Below are 17360 nucleotides of genomic sequence, written 5' to 3' on the forward strand. Positions count from 1 at the left end.
GTTGCTTTGCACAACAGGTGCAAACAGGGATTGGTCATCTTTAAGAAATCAAAATGATTGACTAGGATATGTTTGCCAATAGCCTGGCTCACTTCAGAATTGAGATAAAACTTGGAAATATTTTTGTGGGATTCTAGGACACTTTGTATATGGTATAATTGTTCTCACTAATAATGAAAATGTCCTAGTTGTTAAACAGGGGACAAAGTTTCTGGGGATAATCTTAATGGAAAAAGAATATTGACTGATAAGGATAGTAGCTCAGAGTGTGGAAAGGTTTTACTTGAACAATATGGAAAATGTCCAGGGAACTGTATTTGAGTAGGGTGGGTACATTGTTGTGTAGTGGTTTTCCTCTGTATTTTGTTTGGTTGTTTTATTTTCTTAACAACGTTTGCACTGATGTGAGCGAAGTATTTCATCTGCTGTATAACTTGGTGAAAGATACTTCTTCTGAAAATTACTTCTTGTCAATCCTCCAACACTTCCTTCTCATCAGGAATGATTACTTTATCAGGTAAGTGTCAACTCTCAGGTTGGATTTTTTGGAGGGAATAGGGACAAGAATAGAAATCAAGACCCTGGTAAACTGAGTAGCTCATAACTGTACCTTTTCTCAGTGAAAAGTCACTCTGAGACTGATGTGTTTTTTGTCTTTCTGCTCAGTGTTAGTATTGAAAAGATCTTATTAAATGTAATTATGTTGATTTCAAAGATCTTAGTCTAACCTTAGTCTAACACCTTCATCCCAGGGAATCTCTTAACTTATTGAGCACTTCTTTCTTTGTTACCTTGATGACTTCAAGGAACTTGACATTTAGTTGTATAACCAATACTTGAAAATACTTCCACAGTGCCTTGTATCTTTTCTTTTTAATGTAAACTTCTCTTATGTGCATCTAAGTGTCTTTGCAGGGTCAAGGTATCACATGTAAAATCTTTGTAAATAAGACTTTTAACCTGATACTTTTACTGATAATTGTCTAGTTCATCTATTAGGAGTTAGTTGCCTCCCCTTCAGTAAATGCTTGTTCGTGTTCTCATTGTCTTGTACAATGTTTTCTGTTTTAGACCTCAGTATTACAAGATCATAGAAGAATGTGTGTCACAGATAGTGTTGCACTGCAGTGGCATGGACCCAGATTTTAAATATCGAGGAAGGTTGGACGTGAATTTTACACATCTTGTTGGTTTGTACACTTCAAGCAATTTTCCCTTGTTTTACCCAATGCATGTGTTTGTGTCCTTCTGTCTAGACTTTGATTGACTGTGAATTTTTTCAGTTTTCTGGAAGTATTCCTGTAGGTTACAGGTGCACTTGTGGAGAAGGCCAGATCAAATACTGCAACCTTTAATGAAATGAGAGTGTGAAAAGAAAATTTGTCTGTTGCTTTTGTGTCGTGGGCTCAGAGGGTCATTATGGTTGGGAGGCAGCTCAGAGCTGTGATTGGTTTTATGTGACTTCTGTGTGGTATTTTATTTAAATTCTAGATGCATGTGTGGACAAAGCTAAAGTGGAAGAGAGTGAAAAGAAAGCAGCAGAATTTTCCAGAAAGGTAAGTCCCACTCATTGCTCTCTTTAAAGTATGGAACAGAAGACTGACAGGAACACAGTAGGCTTATTTCACAGTGAGAACTGGGAAATAGGGTATCTCACAGGCACGATATGCTTTCATATTTAAAGCTCAATGGGTTTTTGGTGGGTGTGTGTGTGTTTCTATGTATTAGGCTTAGATTCAGTTGAGTCTGAATTCCAAAGCAGCTAAATAGTATTATCTGTACATATCTTCAGTTGTATTCCTCTGCTGTACATAACTGATGGAAAAATTCCACTTGTTGCTCTCTCGTCCTTAAATACTTAGTCACAATTTAATACCTAAAGTGCAGGTACATGTTTTTAAAAAACACATTGAGGGGAAAATGTTCGTAACTGTTTATCTAGCTTTGTTTTAGAACCTGAAGAAACTTACTATAAAGTGATGTCATTGAATGCTTGAAAAAGCATTGACCCCTTCAGCACAGAGATGCTAACTTTGAAATACTGCATTATTTCCTTAAAATGCTCATGGTAAATTATTATGAGGGACAATAATTTATTCCCCTATTATCCACCTTTAGAAATCTTATAGTTCCTTTAGGAAATTGTTTTTCGAACAATTTTAATCTTCCGATCCAGTTCTCTTTTATTAGGAACTTGATAACTAAATCTCATTTCAGTAATGGGCAGTTTAGATTTATTACTAGATGCAGGAGAGACATTTGAAATTATTTCTGTAGGAAGAATTGCAGCTCAGTATATTTCTTGTAATAAACATTTTTTGGTATATTTTTAAATAAATTGACAGGTCCTTCTGCTTTATTGGTGTTTGTGCTGAAAATATTTTGATACAACACGTTTTCCCAAGTTACTTAAATTCTTATTTCCTAGATTGTGTTGATGGATTATTTGTTTATCTCCTCTCATCACATCCTGTCTAAGGATATGAGGTGCTGAATGTACTATTTTAGCAGCAATAATACTGAAGTTCATGTACTGTGGTGTCAGGTATTAAAAGCATTCAAAGTTTTGATTTTTGTTGGTCTGGTCTTAGACTTTTGCAGGCCAAGAGGCAGTACATGTTCTTGAACACGGTAATTGCAGATTTCATTTCTGATGAATTTAAGGTAACTGCATGAGATGTAAACTCAAGTTTAGTTTAGAAGTCTACAATGTTCTGGTAGGGCTGGAAAACCTGTCCTAAGCAGCTGGATCTGAGTGGTTCTGTGTCACTGACTTATTATTGATGGAAGAAATGATGTGGTACTAAAGGAAGACATACTAGAAAAATGCTTCTAACAGATATTAGAAGTGCATCTATTGCTCTAGTTGTGATATTGCTCAGAGAATTCCTGAAAATATAGTATTTAGTGTGGACATAAATGGACAAACACTTGTGGTTAATCGTTACAGTTTGATGAAGAGTTCACAGCTCGACAAGAGGCGCAAGCGGAGCTTCAGAAACGAGAAGAGAAAATCAAAGAACTTGAAACAGAAATCAAACAGCTACGAACCCAGGTAATAAAACTACATCACATTAAGTTTCACAGCTGAGTTGGTTGAGGTTTTTTTGTTTTTCTTTAAGGAGTTGAAAAGAAATTGCCCTGGAGTATCTTGTCTCTGTGGAGTTTGGAATGTTGTTGTACTGATTTGTTTTTCAGCCAGCATAAGTTACTAAGGATAGTTAATGGAGGTAACATTTTTCAAATGCCAGTATATTCAACACATGTCACAGGTACTTGCTTTATTGAGGAAAAAATTTTCCTTAGGCTATAAAAATTTTGAATTCAGCCTGATTTTTTTTTTCTTTCCCCCTCTAAGTACTTTTTTGTGCTTTAACATTGCTACTTATGTATGTTTTGCAGAAAGTTTTTGTTTTGGAAGGCTTTATTTTTAAAGGCTTTTATTGTTATATTTATCTTTCAGTCATATTTTTATGTAAAACTTTTTTCCTTTTATTTTTTACACCGCCTTTGGGTTTTAGATTTGTTGTTTATACACTTTAAGAACTAAATGATGTTATAGTTTGGTGCTTTTGCCTCAGGTTGGCTTTTTTTCTGTTCCTTCAATGCTAGGCATGGTCTGCCTGTTGCCTTTTTTCTTTAATGCCTATGAACTCACTTCCTATTTGGATTGTAAGGTGGAGACAGACAGTCCTGTTGCCACTTCGTTCTTACCAAATCTCATGTTTGTTAGAAATTTCTACAAGATAATGTTACACTAAAATTGGACAGTCTGTTTTAATGAGTTCTCCACCAATTGTTGCATTATAACTTGCATATTAGTTTGTGGGCCAAAGAAATACATACTTCATGCAAAGTCAATTTTTTTTTTTAGTCTAATTAATTATTAATCCTGTTTTATTGATTCTAACACAGTTCAGTTGATCTAGATATTACAGCTCACTCACAGTAATGGTATAATTAACATTTCTATTATCTGTGCCTTTCTCTTCTCTAGTGTTATGCTTCCCATACAATATGTGATGGCACTTGTTTTAGATGCACTCACATCTAATGGTTTAACATGCTGCTGTTTCTCTTCCTTGTTGCTTTTGCAACTTATTAGAATGGATATTGCAATTGCTCTTTCTTTCTATTACCAAAGAAACATCTGCAGGCAGATTTAAAAGCAATCAGGATCGGTTGTTGCACATCCTCCAGCCCCACAGGATGTCAGGATAGTTATGAACAACTGTGTCCTTGTAACCTCTTGCACTGCAATAGCTGCTCCAGTGATTGCTGTGGAAAATTCTCCACCACCACATTAGTGCTGTTAAAATTCAGCATGGTTGTTCTCATCTCTGATGCCCCAGCTTGCCAGGGTATTCTAAGTGGGATAAATGTTTTGTGCATTGGTAAGAAATAAAATGTTGTTCTGTTCACTTAAATGTTACTGCTGCTATTAAATTTTCTTTAAAATTGAAACAATTTGTTTTTATAAAAATGCTAGGTTATTCAGTTTACTTGGCAGTTTTATGGTACATGGTACAATGTATTGTTATTGTTTCTCATTTAAATAGGAGAACAGTTGCATTTCTCACTCTCTTGAGGTGCAGGTGACTAAAAGGCACCCTAGCTGGTTCAGCTTCATATGAAAGTGCCTCCTGTCCCCTGTGAAAAGAATTCCTCTTTTGTATTCCAGGGTCCAGTCCTGACAGGTCAACTGACAGAAGGACCAACATTACCTCCCACCCTGCCAAGTGAGAACGGACAACCACCTCCAGCGCCTCCACTACCTGGTGGAGCAATTCCTCCTCCTCCTCCACTGCCTGGAGGAGCAGTAATTCCTCCTCCTCCTCCACTTCCTGGGGGAGTAGTAATTCCTCCTCCTCCTCCACTGCCTGGGGGAGCAGCAATTCCTCCTCCTCCTCCACTTCCTGGAGGAGCAGCGATTCCTCCTCCTCCTCCCCTGCCTGGGGGAGCAGCAATTCCTCCTCCTCCTCCTTTACCTGGTGGAACAGCAATACCACCACCTCCTCCTCTGCCCGGTGGAGCAATACCACCACCTCCTCCTTTGCCTGGTGGAGCAGTACCACCACCTCCTCCTCTGCCTGGTGGAGCCGTACCACCACCTCCTCCTCTACCTGGTGGAGCAGGACTACCTCCACCACCTCCGCTCCCTGGTGGAGGAGTCCCTCCTCCTCCACCACCACCTTTTGGTGGGCCTCCAATGCCACCACCTCTTGGAGGTATTTCCTTTGCTCCTTTTCCGGTCGCACCAGCGTTACCACATGGGATGAAGGAGAAGAAGAAGTATCAGCTGGAAGTTTCCATGAAGAGAATCAACTGGTCAAAGGTACGACAAGAACTGTGAAGCTTATGTTCCTCCCCCTCCTTACTTTACAGATATAGTTAAGACTGTATACTATGAGGAATTTTTCAGTGAGATTCACCTTGACAGAACTTGGTGTTTGACCAGGTATCTCAGGAAGCCAGTGCAGTTCCAATATCAGGTGCAGTGAACATGAATTGCAGCTTTGCATTAAGTTGTGTATCACTCTATTTCTCTCTTCCTATTTCTATCTATCTATCTCCCAAATGTTTTAAAGCAGTTCTCACATATAGCTAGCAGCGTGCTATTTCAAGCAGAAACGTTCTAGGTTCTTGATGTTTAGTGTAGTTGTAACTTCAGAGAATGCTGGTGTCAGGCCTGTAATGGTACTTTTAGGTTATTTGTCTGAGATGCTTATTGACTGTTCTCAATCAGTGATGTGCTGGAGTAGGGCTGTGACCACAGGGAGGAGCCATGGGACTGCTCAAGGGAAAGGTTTGGGCACCATGAGCTTCCAGTGTTTTAATGTGGTTAAACATAATCACATTTTTTTAGAAGAAAAAATGGCTTGTTTTGGGTAGCCTCAGTGCATTATCTGGGGAGACCTTATTGTAGCCTTTCAATACTTGAAGGAACCTGTAAGAAAACTAGGGACAAATTGTTTAGTGGGACCTGTTGCTATGGGTACAAGGGCTAATGAATTTCAGCTAAAAGAGGGTTGGTTTAGATTAGATACATTTATTTAGACATCTTACTTAAGCAGGAAAGAATTTCTGCCAGACATAAATAACTTATGTTTGCTAAACTCAGTTGTTCTTGCCAAGTAATATCTGATTTGAGAGGTAATTGCAGGAACTTGGTAGCTGTGAAGCACACTCAGAGTGCTGTCCAGTAAACACATAGGAAAATAAGCTTTTTAGTTTATAAGACATATTGGTAATTGCAGCCAATTTCATTGTAATCATTTACATTTGTGAGTTTATAGAAATAATTGATAAAGTGTACATCTGAACACTGGATATGACAATGGGAAGTAACTGCAGATGGACGCTTTGCTTAAGAGCTCTGGGAACGGCGCCAAAGATCTCCTGCCTGCTGAGAAAGTGGAAAGTCTATTTGTTCATCACTGTTAAGGAGCCATCATTTGAGGAATAAAATTCTTAGTCTTTAATTTAGTCCCTTTTGCTGTAACTGTCTTCCCCATTAGTGTTGGATTAAGGTAGTTTTTTTAAAAAATATCTTACCTGGAGCTGGTGGTAAAGCAGGGGTAAAAGGTGGAGGACCAGTGTGTTGCAGTGAAAATGAAGTGAGACTGACAAATACAGTATTGCTGAATTTCCTGCATGTCATCTTGAAATTAAATAGCCCTTGAAAATTACTTGGCATTTAAACAAACTTGTAAACAAGAATTGATAATATGTTAAAAGCTGTTAGAGGAACATATTTTGAAAACAAAATAACAGTTCTGAGTCATATATGAAGAGTAAAGTTGTCTTTCAGCTTCTATATTTCAGAGCACTTTCTTTTTTTAATATAGCCAGTACAGACTAAATACTGAGTCATTGAAAGATCCATATTGACAGTCCATTTACAGATAAGCTATTCCATACTCTGACAGTGTAAGAAAGAGTTCCTCCTACAGTTCTCAAGTGGCAGGGGTGCATAGCAATGGTGAAGAATTTGGGAACTCTCTATGAAGTAATCCAGAGAAAGCTGGAAGACTTGCAAACTCAGATGCTAATATGTTATCAGGCCTGCTTGGAGAACTTGTTGATTGGGAGAAACACAGTAAAACCCATTTGTGGTTAGAGGGTGGTTCATGCCATTGTGTTTGTGCAGGAAGCATCATTACAAGAACATACTCGAAATGTGGATAAACTTCATTCAGTCCAATGATCACAAAAGTTCAGTGGCATTTGTTTTAACTTGGTGTTGAAAAAACTAGTTATTGACTTTGGAGATACCATTTCCTTTCAGATTGAGCCTCAAGAGATAGGAGAAAACAGCTTTTGGGTAAAAGCTGAAGAAGACAAATTTGAAAACCCAGAGCTGTTTGCGAAATTGGCGCTTACCTTTGGAACCCAAATGAAAGGTACATTCTTATTTTACTTTTTATTATGCTTCCATTATGTTTAAAACCATGCAATGACAATCTCTTTTATGCTTTGTGCAATATCATGGAATTCTTATGATGGTTTTATAGCAGGGAGGTGATGTAAAACCTTTGTTTTTATTAAGCTTAAGAGTCTGTTACAAGAATTGCTCCTCCCTCACATTGTAACATGAGGAAAGGAATCTTTTTGCAATAATATTTCTTAAAAGTGCAGGGTATATTGCAGACAGATGCAAATTCTGATCCTAAAATCATGCTTTATTTGCATTAATATTCCTAGCTGCAGGAACTGTAAGTTGCCAGGTTTTTGCAGATATTCCAGATGTGGAGAGTTTGTTGTGTAACAGAAATTTACTTGCTTGTATGACTCTGCTAAATCAGAATCTTCTGCAAGTACAAATAAGCCTTGGGATGTAGCAATTACAACACACAGTTGAATCACAAAATCACAGCTATACTGTGCCTTCTTGTCATGATTCTGCAATATGTGGTTGAAACCATCATGCTTTTCAAACTTATTGTGTTTATGTCCTTAGTATTTGCTTTCACTTTTTTTTTTAATATTATATGTAGCTGTCATTTAACAAAAAAGTTTTTAAATATACTCTGTTAGTTAGTGTTTAAATTTCTATTGTGTAGTCTAGGAAGCATTTCCCCCAACCCCAAGTTCTCTGTAGTCAAACTGCATTACTGCTGTCATTAGTGAATGATGTAAGTTAGTTTTCAAAGGGTTGAATGTGTGAGTGCACACTTTTTAAAGTGTTTGCATAATACCATGGAAAAGCATCAGATAATCTATGGATTTTTTTTTTTTTGGAATAGTGTGAAACGGGTCTGTTTGAATACTTCAGAGAACACCACAATGAGAATAAAAACTATGCTGGAGCTTTGTCAGGTGTAACTGAGGCTGATCAGAATGTCATGCAAATACCTCTTCTGCTACTGGTTTCAGATAAAAACCAAATTAGTTTCCCAAGCACTTGATTCCTTCAATAGGAAATACAATGCTAATGTTTGTATTTTGAGTTGGGAGTGCATTTACTAACAACTGAATATTGGTTATGATTTTGATACTTTAATACCATTCGCAGCTCCTCAAATGGTCTTTCAGATGTCTGAGACTGCACATGGTTTTTTCAAAAAGTCACTTCATTATTATCTGTGGTTCATGGTCAATTGATCAGTATTTCATATGTGGCCATTTACCAGTAATTTGCTTCAGGCAAAGAAAACAAGAAAGCACTGCTGAAGTAATTCAGTATATATTTTATATATATATATATATAAAAAATATATGTATATATAATTCAGTAATAACTTACTCAGGAGTTCATGGGGAAGCCCAACAAATTGGAGTCCAAGAAGTGGTGAATAGTGACAGAATGAATTCCTGATTTAGCAACAAGTCTCTTGTCCATTCATCAACCAGTTACGATACTTCGGGGTTGTGCAGTTCTTAAAGGTGGATGGAATCAGATGTGTCAAGTGGTCATAGGCCAAATAAGCAAACACACAGTTTTGAATGTGCTGCTTTGTTGGGGGGGGGGGGAAGGGGGGTTGCTGCTGTTGTTGTTCATTTGGGTTTGTTTTTTTTTAGTAGGTTCCTTGAGTTTTTTCTGACTATGTCTTATTCTGTGTTCTGTTAAAATCCCTCCAAAGAGCTGATCATAGCTGTGTTTTTCATAACACAGATACACTGTCCCTCCACTTGTGGCTCATATTCTTTTCAGTAGTCACTGAATTTGAGCCATTAGCATTCTGCTTTTACAATGCACTTTAGGCCACTTTCTGATGTAAATGTTCAGATATTACATGCAGTAATACAAAAGCAGCATCTGCAGTAATTTAACACTTTCTTCCATATCAAAGTTTGATCAATTCTTGATTTATAGCGCTGCAGTTAAAATGATGTGGAGTTGGTCACTGGTTTTAGTGTGTCAGGAAGACCTTTAAGAGGAACAATGCCTGGCAGCAGATGTCACTCACAACAGCATGAGCCCCTTCTTAAGGAAAATGACAAACTTCTGCCTTGAGCTGAATTTCTTCATCAGAAATTGGAAGCAATGTTTCTGAATTCCTGAAAAGCTTCTTTGTTAAAAATACTGAAAAAACCTTCTTGAAATTTTGACATAGTTGTCATTTTCTTGCGAGAAGAAATTCTTGTTGACATAGTTGCACAGTTCTGAAACCAGGAACAACAGAAATTCTCTAAATAGCTTGCTGTACTGATAGCCTTGCAGATATTTTTCCTGTTCTTCCTTGTGTTGTTCTCAGTTAATGGTTGTAGAAAATAAGATGCCATAACAAAAGCTGCAAATTAAAAATGTTACTGCATGTTACCCAGGATATGAAAACATTACTGGGCTGACTCATAGAGACAGACAGTGTTGTCTGTCTTTGAGTACAAGTTGATCTTGAAACTTGAAAACCTGCTAGAAGTCAAAAAGAATCTTGAGAGCATTCAGTTGCAGTGCAGGCCCAAAAAATTGCATTCCAGAAGCAACTTTTTTCCTGCAACTGCGATCTGCAAAGGGAAATATGGGATGCTGTTCACCATTCTTCTTCACCTCTTACCTTAAGAGTCACAGGCATCTCAGTAATACCCCAGATACCTATTTCAAGCATGATCCAGGATCAAATTTCTCTTCTGCTTTAATCCTATTTTTTGGTGTACTCTCCTAATACATTACAGGAGAAGGATAGAAAGACAACTAGAAATGCATTTTATGTTCTCAAGAGCACAGTCAGCATGTAAAACAAATAAATGAATGAGTGGAAGAAAACTGACAATTGCCAAAAGCAATTGTGATGACTTAGTGTTTACTCTCTTGTATTTCATGGCATTTTGGAATACCAATGGGAATAGTCACTGAACTAAAAGGAATAGCATACACACTTATTAAAAATTTGTAATTCCATGTACATTGCAGCACTGAAATTTGATTAAACCTCTGGATTCTATTAATGATTCTTCGACACAATGAGAACAAAACTTTGTGGTTTTTTTTCTCATCTAACATAGTATTGTTTTAAGATACTCCAGAAATTACTTTAAGTTGGTTATCTCTACCCTGTGAGCTGTCTTGCTGTTTGAGTGCTGCCTGTGTTCAAGGAATGCATCTAGAGCTGTAGGGAAGTGGTACTTTTGGAGAGAAATATTCTAAAGAAGTTGAACAAGAATTTATACTTAGTATCTTAATCCCAAGTGGTTATACATCGCAGGAAGCTTGGGTTGCTGCTTTCTGGTAGAGTTGGGGTGTGTATGCTTGCAGTTCTGTAGAATAACTTAAAAATCCCATCAACTAAAATTAACTGTTTAAAACATTAGTGTTCTTGGCAAGAATCTATTTAAAGCAAGCCTTTAAAATAATTTAAGCAGGTCGTGTTATGTTGTGCAGCTGGAGCATCCTTTTATCAGACTTTGCTCTTGTCCCTTAATTGACATAAAATTTTATCTCTGGTCACCACTGTGAGGGATAAGAACAGCAGCAGCAGTGTCATGTCTGCGATGCTTTGTGGAATAAGATGTCAAAAAGCTCCCTATGTTGCTGTTTAATTTTTGGAATATTAAATACAAGTAGAATTGTGTGGTGAAGTGTTTGCTAATAGGTAAAAGTAAAGGACTGAAATGTTATGACTCTGTAGACAACTTGTGACACATCATATGCTTGGGGCCTGAGATAGCTTTGCAGAGATGTGACAATACTTAATGTATGGGGCCTGCTGCAATCAAAATCACTTCTCACTGTTTGATTGATAGTCTAATTGCAGAACACTGCAAAGCAAGTTAATGCCTTCTCCCTAAAGGATCATGTTAATTTCTGGCTCTTGTAATTTAGGTTGTGTATTTTGCCAGTCAAGAATGATAGTAGTGCTCTGAAGAAATTAATTATGTGTACAGTAGATCTGTAAAGGTAGTAATTAGTACATAATAGTCTGTAACTACTGGGATTGTTCCAGTACAGAATTCATTATCCATCCAACTTGCCTCAAGGGAAAACTTCTCGATCAGGATTCTCTTGCTTCTTTATGATTAGACTTTTAAAATACAATTCAACAATAATTTTGGTATGTTTTCAAAATTGAAGTAAGGTCTTAATAGCGGAGTTTTGTTTTTCACATTATGGGAGTTTGAGTTAGAAAGGACAAGAGAAAATACAAACTTTCATGTAAGCTATAATTGAACTAAACGTGAACAAATTATTTTTTAAAAGGTATTGACAGTTTATTTCTGCTAGTAGATCATTGACTAGAACCTTCTGTTTGCATCTGTTGATTGGGGTATCTTATCAAGACTTCTTTCAGTTCTGGTAAAATTTCTACATGTTTTCCTTTCCTGCCTTAAAATGCTTGGATGTCTACATTCTAATTAAAGTGAATCACTAAGACTCGAGCTGCAGTAGTCTTTTGATTGCCACCTACTTTCTGTGGGTACATGACATTTGAGGTCTAAATGCCAGCTTTCTTGGAGCAGTGAATTAAAGCCTGGTGTGTAGGTGGGCTGCTATTCCCACCCACTTCCAGCTTTTATTTGCCCTTGCTTGCGATATCCACAGGAACACCTTCTTATACCTTATATTTTCCATTGTTAAGAAAACATGCCAGAAAGTTTGAACAACTTACCTGTTCACTATTTGAAATTATTCTTGTTCCCCAAAGCCTCCTATAGTACAGCAAAATGAAAGGCAAAGGCATAATTGTGTATATTTTAGTTTCTTCACATGTGTTGAACAAATCAGTCTATTTTTGTTAGGTTTTAATTAAAACAACCCTTCTGGTTTGAACACACTTTGTTGATACTAATAAGATGTTAATTCTGTAATATCCATGTGCAAGTTGATAGTGTAATATTACTCATTAGCATCATGCAGATGTTAGTGTTACATTCACATGTGGAATACTCACCTTCAGTGAGTTTTCTTTGAGGCCCTGTTGCTGTTCCTCATGGAGCCACTGCATGTTCACTGCAGTTTGTCTTTGAACCTTATTGTGCCTTCTTATTTTAATTGTGCAAGGGACTTTTATGCAAGAAGGGAATGTAGAACCTGGCTAGGAAGGGCATTTTACAGCAGTGTCTTGTGTCCTACATTTGATAGAAAGCAGGATGATTTTTTGAACTCCTGAAGAAAATAGTGTGTAAATTTGTTCCTCCATGAAAACACCCACTCTTAAAGGATAGTGTGTTATTTTGTGGTTAGTTAGTTAGTTTAGTGTTGGTTGTTTGTTTTTTTTTAAATTTATAGAGTCACTTATTGTTGTGGTTTAACACTTACACTATTTTAATCTATACCTCTGTCAGATAATGAGGAGTGGGCAGAGTCAGACAGGCTGGTTTCAAAGTGGTGATGCAGTTTCTTTCTGTTCCTTCCCTTGCCCTTCCTAATTAACAGGTATGTCTTTCTGACATGAATTTTATTTTTAACCTGCTCTGTGACCAGTTAATCTGCTGAAGCAGATGATCTTCTTCCTGTGATCAGAATGAAGGTTTTAGCTTCAAACATCTCATTGAAATAATTAAGTTTGCATGCATTAAGTGCAACTTTCAAGTTTTTATTCTGCCTTTGCAGTGATGCAATATTTCAAGATTGATTCTACATCTGTACAGCGTTTCTCTGTGGATATTACGAAGCTTATATTCACTGTTATTCCTGACTGACAAATGACATGACAAAAGGTGCATCATTCTTCATCAGCCCTTCCTTCTAGCTTGGCATAATAACATTTTTAGTGGGGAGAAAAGTTTTGTTTCACTTACTTTTCAGGTATTTCATAGTAAACACCTAAGTAGCAGCCAAAGAATGAGGTCAGTGCATCATTTAAACTTGAAGGAAAACTCTTTGCATTCACTTCCATTTGTTACTTTTTAACAAAAAGATCAGTAATTAGTACTCTTAAAAAATTAGTACTCTAATTTGGTATGCTGAGAAGCCCAGATCAAATTCATCAGAGAACTTAAATGTTAGCAGGCTTTTAAAGGTCTCGGTATTGGACAAATTTCCTTTACCACAGCTCTATTTGTAGGTGTAAGACAACAAGATTCAGTTTTGATTACAGAAATCTCTACTGTTAAGCACAGATATATTGCACTACTTCAACTACCTGCACTGCTTTGCCAACAAAAAAAAGAGAGAAAAACCTATGAGCTCATTATGTATTTGCTTCTGGGTTGCAAACTGCAGGTGGCTCCCTCGGTCTTCTGATTAATTCAGGCAGTGTGTGTTTGTTTGCTTTCCCTCCTCTCCCTCTCCTTTGCAAACATGTGGGAATCCAAAGCAGATGAAGATACAGCTTTGCAGTTTAGGCTCTCTAAGTTTTTGTGTGTCTTAGAGGAATTTCACTCAGATTGCACACTTAGGTCATCAGTCTTTGGATCTGTTTGACACAGGCGTGCAGCAGATTGGTTTGTTTTCATTTTTCAATGTATTTGAAATTGTTGTTTTTCAACAACAGAATAAATTCAAGTGCCATAAAGAAGAAAGAGTGAGTTGTTAGTTTGCCATTTTTCACTCTTTCCTTTCCTTGTTCATTGTCTTTATCCAATATGTAAACTCTCAAACTCAGGGGTGGAAGAAACTTTGCATGGTTTAAGTGAACTGATACCCACAATTATTACCATCCAGTATAGATTTATATATGTGTCTCTGTATTTAGATATATTTTGTATGCATTTTTTGATTCTTTGATGATCTTAGAGTTATTTAAACAATGATCATGGTAAATGCATAAGAACATATTTCTTAATTAATGAAAAAAAATTTTATATAATTACCAACTAAAGAAAAGCTTTTCTGCCCAGAAGTGTCAGGGGCAATTTGGACCTGATAATGATACCCAGTCTTGATATGTTTAAAGTGTCAAGAGGAAAAAAAAAAAAAAAAAAAGAAGAGGGGGAAGAAAGGCCACGTGTGTTCTTTGTGTTCAGTTTTGCAGCAGGTAGTGATGTTTAACTACACCAGTTGACTCTTTAAGAGTTAAAATTTATAAATAAACTTTCAGTAGTGATACAGAGTAGCACAGTTCCCAAACTGATCCCGGGAAGGATTCGTGTAGTTCGGCTGCAGCTGGGCTATTGTTCAGGAGAATGGCAAATGAGGCCTCCCAAGAATTCCTTGTATGTATGTTCCTGTGTAATTTTTTTTCATATGAGGAAGCCTCTGTGCAACTGGTGGCTGTTCATGGCACCTGCTCCTGTTGAAGGGAGTGTGTGTCTTTTATTTCAGGATCATCAGTGCCCATTTCATTCACCACATCACAAAAGGAATGAAATGGCATTCCAAAGGGGCCAAAACAAGGGAAGACTTATAATTGGGGGGCAAAGTTTGTAAATTTTAGTTCTTAATATTTTATTTCAAATAGCATTTTGACACACTCACCTTTCAGTAACTTAATTCCTTTTCTATATCAAAGGCAGTTTGTAACATTGAGTTACAAAGAATATGTATTTTATTTTGAAAAAACGTAGATGTCCTGTTGGTATGACCTACTAGTGATCATACTACTTATTTGCTACAAGGACATCAGAAGCTAATTATTCACCCCCAAATTTGTTTTTAAAAACCACTGTAACAACGAAGTCTTTTACTTGCTTTACTTGGGAGTGTCTGAGAGTTCTGTGTTGATTGCATTTGACACTAATTCTGTATAATAAAGCGCAGTGTTGTATGATGAAATGGGCAGATGACATTGTTGTAAATATTACTGAGAGTACATGAAGACTTTCTTTTCATAAATTACTCTGATGATGCTAATATTGAGACCACAAGTTTTGTCTCTGGTGATCTGGTGTGAGGGAACAGTGATACTTGGTGAAGATTTTCCTTTTGAAACATATAAGCATGAAACTTCTTTTTTAAAGTTTGAAACTTGATGGTTTGAGACTATAGAGTTGTTTTCATCATGTGACAGAGAATGAAGAACATCTCAGATTAAAACAAATTAAATCTATTTAGACTTTCTCAGAACTTAGGCTTAGTCTCAGTTGTGCAATTTTTGACTTGTTTTACTGTCTTGTTTTACCCTCAAATCTTATATCCTCTCAGAGAGATTGTACCATAGGGTTGGACAGATACAGGAATATCACTGGAGATCTCAGTCTACATTACTTTCATTATGTTTCTTAGGACTTTGCTTTTAAAAGCTTTGTGGCATATTCATAAGTGGGAAAAATAGTGAGGGACAATTCTCCTAGCTCTCCAATTTGTTATTCCTGGAGTTTGCTCTCTCTATGTGTGCAGCAGAGTTAGTATTTTTTCATTGTTGTTCTACCAGAGGGTTTGGATTGAGAAATTTGGATATTGTCTTATTCAGCATTACATAAAGAACTGCAATAGTTGCAGCGTCAGAAAATCAAATACAAACGGTCTGTATGGAAATTAAATTATATTCAGATTAAGAGACAGATGGGAAATAGTTTGAGGTCTGAGGTATTTGAAAGTTGCTGTCTTTATTCATTGATTGCTTTGAGGTATAGCATAATGTATTGCACACAATTCCTGTAGAAATGGAGTTCAGTTTCAGAATCAGCATTTTGTCTGTTCTGCATCCAGGTCAAATGCTCTAATGTGGAGGTGATTCCTTCAGTTTTAGTTTAATGGGCAGTGTTGAACCCTTTTGGAACTTCACTAGGACAAGTTAGTCTTCCCCAGTGGAGGAGCAAGGATATGAAATAAATCCTGTGGGTTACTTAGTGATTGTAGTGGTTCTGCAGATACACACTGATTATCCACCTACCTTTAGTGCCACTTTCAGTGCTGAGTTTGTAAAGGCTCTTCCAGATTTGTGTGTTTGCTGCTGCAAAACCATTTTTTGTTTGAGAAATCTCTGGAACCAAAAGTGTTTCTGAAAAATATTAATAACGAAGACCCTGCTGATCAGCTTTTCTGCAAGTTTAAATTAGTAATTTTGTCAAAAAGCTTCAGCAGTAGAGTTTAAAGAGAATTTAAGTAGATTTAGAGTGAGAACAGCCACGTATTTTCTTAAAAGGGCTCTTTTAAGAGTCACGATGTTGTGATTGAGCTGTCTTAGTTATAATGTCTTATATTTTAGGTGGTAACTTACAGAATTCATGTATTAATTTGTTATAATGGACTTCTCAGAATCTGAAAAGGAAAATCTTGAGGAGGAAAGGTGGAAGAGTTAGTTGTGGCTATAAAGAAAAGTCATGGGGAGGTGAAATCTCAAAGGCACTGGGTTTTCCCAGTTTTTCCTACAAAGGAAATTGGTGCTTTTTTTTTTTCCTACATTTGGTGTCTCACAGATTCCCATTAAAGAAGAGGAAGAATCACTGCTTGTCATACACACACAAATATGTGTTACCCACATATACACACTCCAGAAGTTTGGAATTCTGTGTGATAACTCTGTTAGTACTTAGTAAATTCTGTACCTGCTGCTTGCCTTGTTTCTCTAAGAGAGATGGAGCTTTTTTTGGTACCAGCTTGATAAAATACAGCAGAGGAAGAAAGGCAGTTTCATATACTGAAATGTCTCTTTGAGTCTCAGTGATGCAGTGCTCAAATAAACTACAGCACATTTAACGAGGAGCTGAGGACAGAGACACATGTACTCAGCATACCAGGGAAAGGGATTGTGTACAAAGACTAATTAGCATGAAATATGAATACATTCATGAAGGAGTCTTGATCTATAATGCTCTTACAGAGTGTATTTTTTCTACGAATTGGATAAAAAAGAAATTTAGAAGTTGAACTGAAAAAAGAGTCTGTGTTGAACTGAAAAAAGAAGTGGGTTTTGTTTGTTTTTAAACAAATAAAGATCTATATTCCTGGAATAAAATCCCTTCTGTATGAATAAATAAAAATATTAGACTGAGAAGAATGCTTTCTCTGTTGTCAGAAAAAAATAAACCACAAAAGGTACTCTTCTTCAAGTATTTTTTTTTTTTTGCAACTGCATTTTTTAATGTGAATTTCAGTT

General features: G+C 36.7%; 1 protein-coding gene across 5 annotated transcripts in view; it reads left to right on the forward strand.

The window, feature by feature from the left end:
- Positions 1-17360, forward strand: part of DIAPH2 (diaphanous related formin 2) — a 199365-nt gene that overhangs the window by 37546 nt on the left and 144459 nt on the right. For all 5 annotated transcript variants that reach the window (XM_032701648.1, XM_032701649.1, XM_032701650.1 and 2 more), the window contains 6 exons: positions 401-517; positions 1072-1190; positions 1492-1556; positions 2951-3055; positions 4682-5335; positions 7289-7403. In XM_032701648.1, the coding sequence (XP_032557539.1) occupies positions 401-517; positions 1072-1190; positions 1492-1556; positions 2951-3055; positions 4682-5335; positions 7289-7403 (1175 nt within the window). The remainder of the gene's footprint in view (positions 1-400; positions 518-1071; positions 1191-1491; positions 1557-2950; positions 3056-4681; positions 5336-7288; positions 7404-17360) is intronic.

Source organism: Chiroxiphia lanceolata, chromosome 14, assembly GCF_009829145.1.
Source record: "Chiroxiphia lanceolata isolate bChiLan1 chromosome 14, bChiLan1.pri, whole genome shotgun sequence".
Classification (NCBI taxonomy): Eukaryota; Metazoa; Chordata; class Aves; order Passeriformes; family Pipridae; genus Chiroxiphia; species Chiroxiphia lanceolata.